The sequence below is a fragment of the Cynocephalus volans genome, chromosome X (genome assembly GCF_027409185.1).
Source record: "Cynocephalus volans isolate mCynVol1 chromosome X, mCynVol1.pri, whole genome shotgun sequence".
In the NCBI taxonomy this organism is placed as follows: domain Eukaryota; kingdom Metazoa; phylum Chordata; class Mammalia; order Dermoptera; family Cynocephalidae; genus Cynocephalus; species Cynocephalus volans.
The window spans coordinates 145408471-145423504 of record NC_084478.1 but is presented as its reverse complement, the minus strand read 5'-3'; the positions used below and the strand labels follow the sequence as shown (position 1 = coordinate 145423504).

Genomic DNA, 15034 nt, shown 5'->3' with positions numbered 1-15034 from the left:
ACAGTGTCCAGAAAGCTTCCCAGATCAATCTGATGGAAACAGTCTCTGAGTCCTGAGTTCCCAGGGTCCTTGTGCTGAAGGGACATCCATTCTTTCCTTGTTAATCCCTGCACACCAGGTCCTGCAGCAGAAAAGAGTTTTTTGGACACTGGAGCTTGAAAACAATCTATGCTTTTGTATTAGAGATGGTGTTAGTATTAGGAAATGGCTGGAGGATGCCTGGTTTCCTGGGTTCAAACTCTGGGGCTCTGCTGTGTGACCTTGGGCATATCCCTAGCCCTCTCTGAGCCTCAGTTTTCTCATGTGTCCCCTCACCTTGGATTAGAATAGATGGCGTCTTTCTGATGTAGTGTTTAGTCTGAATCCATTCATTCAATAAACGTTATGTGAGTAAAGCTTTCCTGCAGGTAGAGGGCTTGGTGCAGAGGATTCAGCGAGAAGGAAAGACTAACAGCGAATCTAAGCTCAGAAAGCTTAGATTCCCATTCTGTAATGTTTTTTGGTCATGCTTTCTTTTTCATGCTGACTTACCTTTTCAGAGAATGCCCCCGCTTCCGTTGGGGAATGGAAATTGGCAAAGAGAGAGGGAAAAGGTCCAATTTGCGCCTTTGCTATTTTAGGGGAGGTTGAAATTACGAGCTAAAGTGGAGTGATGCGCTCACTGGAGTGACCTCCGTTCTCCAAGACAGGAGAAAACCCAGGTCCTCTGCTTGTGAAGTGGCTCCAGCTCTTGGGCGTGAGGCATTATTATATAAATTCAAGCTCACTCCTGATTCTTAGTACCCTGAGTTGCCTGAAGGGGGGAATGGCACTGCTTGCGTGTGCAGCCGGGGCGAGCGGGCCGCCGCTGCAGCCGGAGCGAGCAGCGCCCGCCCGCACCACCTGTCCCCGCCGGCATTCCAGAGTAGAGGCCGAATTGGCAGCGAGCCGGCCCGGATCAGTAGCCGCCTCAGTCCGCGCGGGCCCTCTTAGGGGTGTGTCTCACGGATTCAACTCCCAGCAGCTCCTGGACGAGCCCCTAAAGGCGTCTTCCTCCCTGGCGGGAGCCGCGCGCACCCCGCTCTTCGCGCTGTTGCCCCGAGGCCGCCGCAGGCGGATGCACGACCTCAGGCGACGCTGGGACCTGGGCTCCCTCTGCCGGGCCCTGCTCACTCGGGGCCTGGCTGCCCTGGGCCACTCGCTAAAGCACGTGCTCGGTGCGATCTTCTCCAAGATTTTCGGCCCGCTGGCCAGGTACGTTCTCGGCTAAAGCGGGGCTCGCGCCCCTTGGCCAGGGCGCGCAGGGGCCATGCGGGGAGGGAAGGGCGCAAAGTTCCAGCTGGCCCGTGGTGGCCAGGTTCGGGAGCTCCCGGGGGGGCGCGGCGCGCATTTGGCCACGCTGCAGTCCCCTTGCCGCCGTTCCGCGAGCACCGGCAGCGCAGCGTCTCCGCTTGCAAGTCGGGCTGCCGGCGGGCTCTTTTCCCCAGGATAACTCCAAACGCCCGGTTCCAGGCTCACTCGAGGCGGCCTCCCGGGTGGGCAACCGGGCGCGGGCAAGAGTAGGGCTTCAGGGCTCGTGGGGAGGGAGCCCGCGAATCCGGCAGACAGCGGCGTGCGCGCCAAGGGGGCTGGGGACCGAAGAGACGGGGGGAGTCCGGTGGGCGAAGCGGGATGGGGATGGGAGTTCCGGAGCCAACGAGAGTGGAGCGAAACGCGTGGTGTCCTGGACCGGGGGGGGGAGTAGGGCGACCGGGACAGGCGAGGTCCCGGGGGTAGGAAACCCAGCGAACCGGCTCCGGGGAGCTCCGGAGGGGGGAGGGGGCAAGCGGCCAGCGGGAAGAAGTCGGGGTGGGGGTGTGTGTGTGCGGCAGAAGCCACACCGCTGAGCCTGCCGGGAAGGAAGGAAGCGGGGAAGGGCGCCGCCGCAGCCGCGGCCGCAGCGGTGGAGTACTCGGTGCTCAGGGGAGGGGGAAAGGGGCGCAACGGCGGCGCCAGGGGGAGGGCGCGGTGCGGGCGCACGGCGAGCGCGGGCTGAGCTGCGGGATTGACGTAACGAACTTGGGTTTCCCCCAGCGTCGGGAACATGGATGAGAAATCCAACAAGCTGCTGCTGGCTTTGGTGATGCTCTTCCTATTTGCCGTGATCGTTCTCCAATACGTGTGCCCCGGCACAGAATGCCAGCTCCTCCGCCTGCAGGCGTTCAGCTCCCCGGTGCCGGATCCGTACCGCTCGGAGGATGAGAGCTCCGCCAGGTTCGTGCCCCGCTACAATTTCAGCCGTGGCGACCTCCTGCGCAAGGTAGACTTCGATATCAAGGGCGATGACCTGATCGTGTTCCTGCACATCCAGAAGACCGGGGGCACCACTTTTGGCCGCCACCTGGTGCGCAACATCCAACTGGAGCAGCCATGCGAGTGCCGCGTGGGTCAGAAGAAATGCACTTGCCACCGGCCGGGTAAGCGGGAGACCTGGCTCTTCTCCAGATTCTCCACGGGCTGGAGCTGCGGGCTGCACGCCGACTGGACCGAGCTCACCAGCTGCGTGCCCGCCGTGGTGGACGGCAAGCGCGACGCCAGGCTGAGACCCTCCAGGTGAGTTGAGTGCGTGTTCGCGGCCGAGCGAGGCCGAAGCGGACCTGGGCCTGGGTGGGCCGAGGGCGGGGAGGCGCGGCCGGCCGCTGCCGGGGACCCAGCGCGCACCTTGACGACCTGGCGGTTGCGCCCCGGCGCGCAAGTTCGCGGCGCTGTGGCTGCGGTAGGAGGCCTTTCCGCTTCCTCCCTGGACCGCCGATCTCCCTGTCCGCAGGTTGGCCTGCTTGGTGGTTGAGGGTGCGTGCGGGGGAAGTGGCCGGACGGCCCGGAACGAGCGCCCCCGCCGCCGCTGAGACAGGGCACCGCACTTCGTCTCCGAACTGGAGCGCCCTAAAGAACCACGCTCTGCGTGCAGCATCCCTGGGTCCCTCTTCTCCTGTCTCTCCTCCGCACCCCGGTTCCGAAGCCTCCTTTCCGTGCTCTTTCTCCTTACCGCGCCCACATTCTCCACCCGCCCTTCCCCCCCTCGCTTCCTCTATTTGCCTTTTTCTCTTTCCTTTTTGTGCTCCAGATCTTGTCCGCTCCTGGCTGCTCGCTCTTTCCTTCGCCTTCCGTTTCCCTCTCTCGCTTTTCTTCTCGCTCTTTCTCTCTTACCCTTTCTGTTTCTCTCTTCCCGGACGACTTTTACCGCGTCTCTCCTCCTCTCTTCCCCTCTCTGACTCTGCTCATCTCGGGGAGTGGTTGTCCCTCTGCCGCTGTTTGCGGACACCGGGGAGAGCTCGTGGTTTCTAGCTCGTGCCCCTCACTGCTGGCTGCACGCGAGGCCCGCTCTGCTCTTTGCGAGCGCGAGGGGCACGCCACGGGCAGAGGGGCGGGCTGGGACGCTGCCCGGACCCCATACGGGGTTCAGCCATGAGGAGCCTCTCCTGAATTATACAAAAAAGCCTGAGCCTCAGCGTGGGGCGCCATCAGCCCAGTTTCTGGGAGCCTGGGGACTGTTGCAGAAAAAGCTGATTGATGAATAGTCTGCAGACAGAAGCGAGGGCATTTTCCTCCCTCTAACCGCAGTGGCCGGTTGCTGGAGGTCATGGAGTGCTGTAAAGGGGGTGGGGGACGTGTTGGGGTGCAGTTGCTGCAGCCAGCGCTACTGTTTCACCGATCTTCCTAAAACAAATCTACAGGGAGAGTCCAGAGAGTAAAAAAGGTGAGTTTAGTTGCCAGGGTGCCTCTGGATTGGGGTCTCTGGGAGGGCAAGGACGTGGCTGTGTTCCCTGCCTCCCCTTTTGGGTGACTACAGGGTCCTTCAAGGCTGCTGTTACAGTGACTACTTGCCTGAACCCCTTCCTACTTCCCCCATGGGGGGCACTCGGTGTCCTGGACAAGGCTGAGCTTGGCAGATTAGAACACAACAGCCAGTGTGGTTTCTTCTCCTCGGTGGCAGCAAATAGAGCCGTCTGACTTTCTGGTCAACACTGAGATGTAGCTGGATCATCAGCCCTACCTCCCTTCCTCCCCTTCCCTCCCCTCAGTTTACGGTGTCCTTTGCAAATGCTGGAATTCTGGCAGAATCTGTTCAACTATCATTTCCTTTCCAGCGATAACAGGTTTTATTTTCATCTTAAGAGAAAGTTGGCCCCAGGAAGGCGGCCACTTCAATCCGTTGAAAGAATTGTGTAAGTCATTGCCACAACAAGATTCTGAGGTTTAAGAAGTTCCCAAACAATTTGGCAATACTGAAAATAATCTCTCATGCTGACAGAACTTGTAGGTGTTGTGAGAGGTGGTGATATTAAAAAAGATCTTTAGGGCAAAAATAGAATTCCACAGCCATGACTGTGGCAGAGAAGTAAAAACAAGGTCTTGGCCACCATGGAAGCCACACAGCCTTGTCTGGAGTACCCCAGGGCACATATGCCTTTATCAGTTCTTTTGTGCCCGTAGGTCAGGGTATGACGTCTATAAACACACATTATTAATGTGATCTGGGTTATCTATTTGATGGCCATTGTCCTCTGGCAGATTCTTTCACATATTTTCTGTAGAATAACCAAGACCCCTCAAAGACTCTTGGATTGTCCCAGATTGGAGCAATATGATTTGAAATGAAATGGGATTTTCTTGGGTATCAAAAGGGTGATACCACAGTGCCATCTAGTTTAATCAAAGAAGAACCACGTTTTAACAAGTCACAGATACTGGATTTTACAGTATTTGCAAAAATGAAATAAAATTTGCTAGAGAAACACATTGCTACCCCAAGGGCATCTTTTTATTTCATTCATTCCCGCCCACCTCCAGAAATATTCATCTTGAAGAATAGTGATAGCCTGAGGGTTCCAGAATTTCTCAGGATGTTGACAAATCCCTGCTTGCTGGACCAGTTCTGTGAGTTCTGATAATCTGTAAGAGCTGAGGTGTGCGTGTGTGTGTGAGAGTGAGAGAGTGTGTGTATGTGAGTGTGGGAGGGGAAAACTTAGAGGTAAAGGCACTGGCAGTGATACATGAGGGTGAGGGGCTGGTCTCATGAGATGGGAGAGTCTGCTTTAGGAGTTCCATGTAGAGCACCCTCTCCATGCTGGCTTGTGGTCTCTGTGCTCTGCTGAACGGAGGGGAACAGCAGCTCTGTCTGTCTGGCCTGGGAATTCAGATACCTGGGACTTAATTCTAGGCCAGCCATGACTTGGCTGTGCAACCTTGGACCAGAGCCTGTGTGGACAGTGCTTTTCAGTTTATGATGAGCTTTCATGTCCCTTATCTGCAGTATTTCTCTGTAAGCTTGCACTATTTTCGGGAGGAGGGCAGAATGGACAAAAGTATCCCCATATATCTGATGAGAATGAAGCCCAAAAAGGCTGTAGGACTTCCCCAAGGTCAGTAAGCTCCTATGTGGCACAGTAGGAATCTGACTCCAGTTCTGTCTGACTCCACAACCCTTGATCTGTCAACTGCACCTTGATGAATAAGGTTTTTTTGCAAAAATCACAGTGAGCTATTTCATATTAGTAAAATTACCACAGAGTAAATGTTAGCTGATGCTGTTATCATTACATCATCACCATCATCAGTAACTTTACATATGTGAGTGTAGTTGAATGATTGGGCCAGGGTTGCCACACCCATTGGGAGAAGAACAGATTTCTACATCCCTGGGGCATCATGTTCACCAGATGTAGGGGTTGTGGCTAGATTGCAGAAGGGCCTCTCGTTGCCATGTTGGAAATCCCTGCAAAGCTGAGCAGGGTGCAAGGAGGTTGGGGACCTGCTTGGATGAGTGTCAGTAGGAGCCCTTAGTGGCAGTGGTGAGGACTACTCATCCACACTAGGGGGGCATGAGAAGCTATTGTGGCTGCAAACTAAGACCCTGAATCCTGCTCCCAGTGCTACATTTGAGCTACTTCCCTGCCTCTGCGGATGGGAAAGTGCTTGGGTGATATATAGCTACTGAATAGAGATGACTGTGATCATGTAGCCTGGAGAGGACAAAGAGTGCTTGGCTGGCAAATAGCTCAAGTTGTTTATTGAAAATAGTATTTCTTTTTAAAAAGTTAGAAATTGCATTTCATCCATTTGCCTGCCAATGTGTTGTTTGGGGTCAGAGAAGGGTCCTGCCCATTTTAGAATTTCTAAGACCATTTTTGAGAACTTATCAAAACATTGTTGCTCACCAACTGTTAAAAGTCCCAAATTTTGCAGACTTTTCTCAGGCCAAATTCCTTCTGTTTGTAGCCAATTCTAGTGTGCCACTTGGTCAGAATTGGGGCCTAAGGGAATTACACTAGCCCTGTTCTTCTTCACCAGGCTGGCTGGCATGCACTACCTGGGGGTGGGAGGTCAGGGTCTATGGCTATGCGAGTCAAAGAATCTGATCATATTTATGTTGTATTCTGGACTTTTGGCATCTCTAATTTTTTCAGCAGCCATACGGAAGAGTAATTAATTGTCATCTAAAACCCAGTATGTATCACTGACAGGAAAGGACGAAAAGGTGTTTGTTTCGATGAAGAAAAGCTTTCTTTTTTCTTTTTTTTTGTGTTTTGTTTTTGGTCATTCTTTTTTATTTTCAATTGTGGTAAAAGCTTGTTTTTTCTTTCCATTTCTTTTTCAAAGGCGGCTCTATTTTGAAAGAGCCAGAACTATACAGTGCATGTGCCTGATCATGCGTCACATGCCCACACTCCTGCTCCTTTTTTTTCTTGTTTTTGCTGTGAGGCGAGATGACACACAGGTTTGTGGTACAGGGCGAGGCAGTGAGGGAATGGACTGTTACAGTCGGCAATGCTGGCCCTGCGGCCCCTCAGGCTGTAAGCTTTTGGGCTCTCAGCTTCAGCTAGCCAAGGATGCCTTTCTTCAGCCGTCTTTGAAGTGTGTTGTTGTGCCATCCCACCTAACTCACAGAAGAATTAGAATATCTGTAGAAAACCAGCAGTATTAGTTAGCATCTTTGCATGGATGGTGAGCAGGCTGTTGGAGTCCTGACAAAGTTTTTGAAGAATTAGCATCTCTTAATAATAATTTTAGGTTAGTGCTGTTATGTAGCAATTAAAATGCTAGAGCTTGCCTTTTATGGATATCAGTTGTCAACTGAGCTAGTATGAAATGACGTTAAAAGAAGAGTCATTCTTTTCTTCTGTCATTGATTAAACAAAATTTTGTGAAACTGCCCATTGCATCCCAGGGAAGACATGTCGTTCTTGCTCTCACAGAGCTTACAGTAGCACAGAACAATTTGTTACTTTAGATATTTCATAAAGAAGATAGATTTTGTTTGAAAACAATTTGAGAATCAATTATGCCTTCAAAATGAGAGAGAGAGAGAGAGAGAGAGAGAGAGAGAGAGAGAGAGAGAGAGAGAGAGAGAGAGAGAGAGAGAAGTACATCTGCTATGTTGTAGTTTGGGTCTAATCAGCAAACTTGGTGGAATAACTATTATGTCCCCAGCATGGTACTAGCGCATGGGGGAGATTAGAGCCAAGACAAAGCCAAAACCAGGGTCACCATCTTCAGCCTCAAGTCCGTAAAGATTAGCATGTGAAGTGCAGAACTATGTAGTGTGGACAGGTGGTGGGGTAGGAACTCTGATTTCGGGCAAGTCTTTTCCTTTTCCTTGGCCTCAGTGTTCCCTCTGTAAAATGGGAGATTTAAATGAGATGCTTTCTAAGGCTGTTTCCTTTCTACAGTATGAGGAACAGGCCAGAAAGAGGAGTGATCTGTTTGAGAAGGCCTCTGGGAATAGGTGGGTTGTATTTAGAAGAAAGGGGGCATTGTGGATGGGCGTGGCATCCTCATGGCATCGTGAAGTCCAACAGCCTCACTTAACCAGGTCTGTCCAAAACCCAGAAGGTTCATGCTTGAGGAAGTAACCCAAGAAAGAATGTAAGAAGCATGAGAGTAAATGAAGGCTGGAATTCAGTTAAAAGTACTGCCCTGATTTCTAGTCTGGAATGGAGGTGGTACCATTGACCAAAACAGAGAGGTGGAGAAGGGGATCTAGTTTAGGCTGGGAGGGTATTAAAGAGTCATGACTGGTCCTTATTGCCTAGACTTATAGGTGACAGGGCTTGTAAGGAGGTGAGAACTGGGGCTCTTGGTCAGGTTAGGACTTAGTTGTATATGTGGGAATCTGTAAACCCAGTTAATCTGAATTCACAGTTGGCATTATTATTTAAATGATAGCTGCAATTCACCTATGAGACTCTCAGCCAAGGAAAAGGATGTTTGAATAAAAGAGAAGATCAACAGTCATGATTACATAAAAATAAAAAATGTTCATCTGTTAAAAAAAAAAAAAAAAGAAAGCCAAAATGAAAGGCATATGTCAAACTGGTGAAAATATGCACAATTACAACAGACAAAAGACTGAAATCTTTCCTGTACAAAGAACTCCTGTGAATTGATTAGAGGAACAAAGGGTATATAACCAGACAATTTACAACATGGGACCCACAACTAGTTTGCAGACACTAGGATAAAGTGTGTAGTCTCACTGGTACTAAAGAAATGCAAATTTAAGTTTTAAAACTTTTTTCCCTCTCTCATTAGCCCTGATTAAAACAAAACAAAACAAAAACCAGCATACATCACTACCAAACACAAAAGTTAGTAGCCAGTACTGACAAGAGTGTGGTTAAACATCATAATTCTCATGCATTGTTGGTGGGAATGTAAATTGGAATGATCTTTTTGGAAATAAATTAGATAATAAAAACACAAAACATTAAAAATATTTATTGCTGTGACCCATAATTTCCTTTCTGAGGTTTTGCTGAAAAACAGCATTCATTCATTTATTTATTCATTTATCTATTCAACAAATATTTATTGAGTATCTGTTATCACTGCTATGTGCTGGAAGCTCTGTAAGAACCAGGCAGATGTGGACCCTGCCTTCATGGAGTGGGAAAGATAGAATAAAACAAAATATCACAATTCCTTGAAGTTGATATGACAAGCAAACAGAAAGGACATTGTTGGGGGGGAGGGAGGAGAGGGAGAAGGGAGGGAGGTTTTGGTAAGGGGCACCAATAATCAGCCACAATGTATATCGACAAAATAAAATTAAAAAAAAAGAATAAAACAAAATATTAATTACTGTCCTTAAAATTGGGAGAAGTGCCATGGGGAAAAAGTACAGGGTGCTATGAGAACATATACTAGGAGGATAATGGAGTTACTATAAGTGCAATGAATTAGAAACAATCTGTACATCCACATAGAGGAGGATGGTTCAAGAAATCTCAGTACATCCACTTGAAGGATTATTACAAAACCATTTAAATGTCCTTTTATAGAGTAGGGAAAATTGCTAGTAATTTAATGCTAAAGGAGAAAGAGATAAAAAATTATGGACCCAGTATGACTTCAACTACATTAAAGAAAAGACACACACTCGCACATACAGAGAGAGAGAGAGAGAGATCATCTTCCTACCCCTCCCAAATCTAAGCATAAAAGACAAAGATTGGGGGAAATAAAAAGGATATTAATAGATCTATTAGTGATTTATTTTATTATTCTGTTTTTCTGAAGGTTCTGGATTTCTTTTATGATTATATATTACTTTTATAGTAAAAGTTAAGATTAACAATTTTTAAAATAATGTTTTATTATGGTTGTGATAAATTACACTCATGTCTACTTTTCGGTTTCTGAAGACTATGGCTGATTATTTCATTAGCCTCTTGACATCCTGGGAGCCCTTAATAAGGAAAGCAGCCTCAGCCATACAAACCTTCAGGCTGAAAGACAGAGGTGATAAGTCAGGCATCGCTTTGGACTTCCCTGAGAACTGGCTGTTATCATATTCCCACACAATCCATTGAACTCTTACACCAGTACGGTGTAGTGATATTTGAGTGAATTGCCATTGTTTCTTCTTTGTATAAAAATTAAATGGAACAGGAAGTTAATAGTAGTATACAGTTGGAAATGCAGGTATAAAGCTTCCTCTGCTCAGCCAGAGCCACCGAAGACAGCCTGGACTTTGGGTCTCTATGAGCTTCTCCAAGTGAGCTGATACTAGGGCTGATGGTCTGGGTGGAAGAGTAAAGTCTTGCGGTTGGAAAAGGGCTATGGTATCCATACCTGAGAGCTTAGATTAGTTAATGCACATGTTCTCATCCAGGAGAGAAGGGGAGTCCACTCTGCTGGGCAACCTTTTCCTAGAGCAGTTTCACTATATAAAAGCATTACCCCAAGTTAACCAAAAATTAAGTTGATAGGAACACTCCATCCCCCAACTACTCTGAAGGGCTACTGAAGGGCTAGTTGATGGACCTGTACTGAGGGGGATACTCCTAGTGTTGAAACTCCACTGAAACTACACCCTAGGTATGTGTTATTTTGACAGTGTAAAAGACGTGCTTCAGGGTTGGAAAGCTAATATTGACATTCTGTGACACATAAAATGAGATATTTTGTCACTGAGTTTAGAAAGAAAGGTATAGATGGGAATTTCCCCCTTTCCATTAAAGGATAACGAATAATCCACTTCATGGTATATGTCATCTAAAACAATGCCATTGGAAGGTGAGAGAAATATTCATTTAAACCTTAGTAAAATATTTATTGATGAAAGAGCTTTTCTCATTTTACCAGGTATTGGACTTTGCAGATTATTCAGTTGGTCTTATTGCATCCCATTTGTTATTTCTGCCATTTTGTCTCTGAGAAAAGTGTTGAAAACTTTGACACATTTCAGAGCATTACACTAAATAAATCTGTCTTGCACGTTCTAATGTGCTTTTTCTGGAATATTATAAATATTCAAATATAGACACACATGCAGATTCAAAATAAAATTTAATACTTGCAAATTCTGCATAAATTCCATATTTATAATATAGCAATAGTTTTGAACTTATTATCCTATCATATAAATGTATCAAATATGAGCTCATGGGAGTTACCAATAAATTTATTTTTCTGATTAAACTATAGGCTTTTTTCAGCCACAATTTAAGCCTCAATTCTGAGTTACATTATGAGAATAATTTGCACTTCATTTACTCTGAATTGTCAAAAATTGTGTTCTTCCTCAATGTAAATGTCTGCAAAGAGGACTTCTTATTCAGTTTGATTGCTTTTTAAATTTCACTAGCACAGATGCCCTAATGAGCCTGAGAGAATTGGTCTGTTTCTTATGAAGAATTTAGTCTTAATGAATCACTTTCATGTACTTTTCTGTAGAAATACAGAGCAATTGAAATATGCAATGTATTGATTTACATCAAATGGATTAGGCCTGTGCATACCATTCCTTGCATTAATTGACTTTCTCCCATAAATGTTCTAATAAAGACGAATCTTCAGTATAATATTAGCTCCAATTTACTAATGAAGATCCTTGGCCTTTTGCTAACTTCCTACAGGGGAGTGAATGCAAGCAAAGAGTGTTTAGAAATTGACGAGGGTGACCAAATTACAGTCAGGCAACCCAGTGATACTTTTAAAAGGCCCTTTGATCATGGCGGCCAACTCCTCAGTTATTACAACAAACAGGAGTTGACTAAATTCACCAGTTAAAAGACACAGATGATCACAATGGATGAAAATATAGAATCCAGCTGATTGCATATGAGAGACAAAGGTAAAACATAAAACAGAAAGAGTTGGAATAGATATGCTATGCAAACACTACAAAGTAAGCTGATTTAGCTACGTTGATATCAGACAAAATAGACTTTAAGACAGAACCATTATTGGAATAAACAGGATCACTGAATAATGATTAAAAGTTCATTTCTTCACAGAACAATTCTAAACCTATATAAAATTACTACAAGAGTTTTGAAATATATAAAGCAAAAGTAGACTGAGCTATAAGGAGAAATTATGAAATCTACTGACTTTCAGAGATGAATAGATGAAATAAACAAAAGGATAAGAATACAGAAGATTTGAACAACACAGTTAACAAGCTCAGTATTATGGAGACACACACACACACACACACACACACACACACACACACACACTCACACATTTGCACCCAATTGGAAGAATGTACATTCTTTTCAAGCACATGTGAAAAAACACTTTCAAAAATAGACCATATACTAATACCTGAAGTTAGTCTCAAAAAACTTCAGTGAATAAAATATCTTACAGGCCATACTATCTGACCGTATGCAGTGCTTAATCATTGCATGTTATGACCAGTCAGGCAGGAAAAGGGATTGGGTTGTACCTGAGTGCATGTGAAGGAGCATTCATAGTCTGATATATTTGAAAGTATTACCAGCCCTTCACTGACCACATCAAGTTTCTTAATTGACATGCAAAAGTGAAGAACTTCAAGATTTAGGCAAAGAGAAGTGCTGTAAAGTGATGGTTTGACCCAGGTCGCTTGGCCTGCCTTTCCGTGAAGACCTATTACTATTTTGGGGTACCTACTGAGCCAGGCCCTGTGCAAGGAGTATAACATATTTTCCCATTTAATCCTCAAAACTACCCTCTCACGTACGTGTTTTTAAAACTCATTTGAAGATGAGAAAAGAGAGAATTGGACAAGATGTATAAACTGCCCAAATCTACACAGCCAGACAGTATTTGAGCTGGTATTTAAAACCATTTAGGACACCTGGCCTGTCTGGTATATTTTAACGTCTACTAAATTCTCAGACAAATCTCCAGAAACCTTTATCTTTTTCGTGACTATGTCTATTCAAGCTAAGTGGAATAGAGACCTGAAGAGACTATCTGGAGATATCAGGATCCAACACGTTAACTGATTTTTAAAAAACACCTTATAAAAGGTTTAATAAAAATCACTCTTTGAAGACAAATTCTTTAGTTTTTTTTTTCCCACTCTTAAATAAAAGTTTAGATATCCAAGTTATTTCAAATGCTTTCAACACTGATTTACATAGAAGAATGATGTTTTAGGGGAAATTTAAAAAAGAAAGGACTTATGTTAAAGGAAAGATTTTTTTCAGATAAGGAAAATGACAACCTTAACTTTATTTTAATTTCTGCCGCATGTGAACTAGAAAATATGGTGCACATACTATGCAAGATTTGTGAGGCCAAAGCATCTCATTTCTTCTGGAATGTTGGTGGTTGTCTCATTGGCAATGTCAGATGACCAATCGTGATCTGTTTCAATAAACGGCCATCGCTTTTTATTGCATTTTGCCTGTGTAGACACAGACTTTAGAGGGTAGTATAAGTGAGTTCAGCCAGGGCAGCCCATGTAATTTGGGAGCACAGGAGCCAGTGAAATAAAGATACTTTCTCTCAAAACCAAGGGAGAGGTTCCAGAGAAAACAAATTTTGAAGGGGTTCTTCACAAAGATAATAAGAATGTATTTTGTTATTGAAATAACCAAGAGAAGATAGCAAATTCTCTTAGTAGTGGCCATTCTCTCTGTTTTGGAAGAAGCAGATTTAGAAACATGCCGTTAAAGAGAATATGCACATCAACATGGGTCTGCCAGCCTGGCAGATATTATTAGTGTGGGTGGCAAAGAAATTAGGTTGGAGACATGGAAGAATGGTACAAAGATGCCATTCTTTGTACAGAGGCCAGTGTGACCTTGGGCTGATGGCCACTTCAGAAGATGCCTCACGGTTGAGACTTTGCAAAGTGGAAGATTAATTGGCAAAACATCTTGAAGGTTGATAAACTGGTTGAGTATTTGCCAGATACTCGAGAGGCAAAAATACTTATTATTTTTGTGATTGGTTTTGCTGAAAGTGGTCCCGTATGTTCTAAGAGTGTAATAGGCCAGCTCCAACTCATTAAAGCAATGTTAAAATGAAGCACTTTGGAGTGAATGATGTGTAGTAGGCTAAAAATTTTTAATGGACATGTAGAAATGATTTTATAAACATACTATTAAGATTAATGAAGAATAATTAGACTAATATGAGAATATGAAGCAGAAGCAAGGTGTTTTTTTAAAAAAATTGCATTATTGAACAAAATAGTCTGTGCACATTTTTCCTTTTAGGTAAGGATCCCTTTTTAGTATCTACCACCCTCAGTTTTGTTCTTTGTGACTTGGAAGCAAAGCAAATAAAAAAGAAAACAGAAAAGAAAAAGAAAAAGATCATTTTTGCATTAATATAGCATTTTACAATCTTTTGGCAGCTTTTGTGTTTATCGCCATATGGCTGTACATTAAATCTGCATCTCCCTCTCATTTATATGTTTATGAAGTTATAAAGATATACACATGCACACACAAAATAATTAAGCAAGTGATGTGTGTTTGACAATATTTGGTGACAATGCCAATTAGAGGGAGTTAAAAAACAAAAAAACCTTGGTTTCCTAATGCAGTTGCTCCCATGCACTTTGGTTTATGCACTTAAGGACGGAAACGATTTAAAGTGCCAGAATTTGCATACCTGCAGCTTTGAAGGAGACTTCTATTTATTTTAGATGGTCTTGAAAAATTATTACTGAGGGGCTTAGAGACCTACATGTCATGAGATCCATTAGGATGAGACTGAAATCATACTTTTTGGTTTCCAGCAGTTCCTCCTCTACCAGAAGAGGTGTACTTTTGATATGGGGAGAGCTAAAGGTATATGGCTCAGGTAGACTGTATGATGCAGCCTCATTAGCTCTTTTCATCTCAACAAGGATGTCCTGTGTTGCAGGCACCTTGCTTAATGCCATTGTAGGAAAGTGGCTCATAATTTTCCAGACTTCAGATGAGTGCTAAGTGAAAGCTTGCACACAGGATTCATATGTATGGAAGTTAGCAGTTGCATTGACAAACTCTCCCCTTTTAAAAAATTTGGTTGGATTGGAATGAGCAGGATTGTAATGCTCCCCATTGAATGTCATGTTTGTTTTGCTTTTAAGTCATGGTGATGTAAACATTATTCTTTGTAGGAAGGTTATTGTTCCAGCGTCCAGGGACTGGCTGTGGGGTCTCAGGTTGTGACCTTTGGCTGGGAATGTCTTCTCTAGAGAATGTCACAGAAGTCTTGTTTCCATGCTGACAGCAAACAAGCCTGGGACCACAAAATCTAGCTCTTCTGATTTGCTGGGACTCTAACTCCAGGATCCAGC

The 15034-nt window shown here is 44.8% G+C and overlaps 1 protein-coding gene across 2 annotated transcripts in view; it reads left to right on the top strand.

Annotated features, from left to right (window-relative positions):
• The first annotated feature begins 805 nt into the window (after window positions 1-805).
• The window catches only part of HS6ST2 (heparan sulfate 6-O-sulfotransferase 2), a 295988-nt gene continuing 281759 nt past the window's right edge, over window positions 806-15034 (top strand). For both annotated transcript variants that reach the window (XM_063084117.1, XM_063084116.1), the window contains exons 1-2: window positions 806-1233; window positions 2053-2571. In XM_063084117.1, coding sequence (XP_062940187.1) covers window positions 806-1233; window positions 2053-2571 — 947 coding nt within the window. The remainder of the gene's footprint in view (window positions 1234-2052; window positions 2572-15034) is intronic.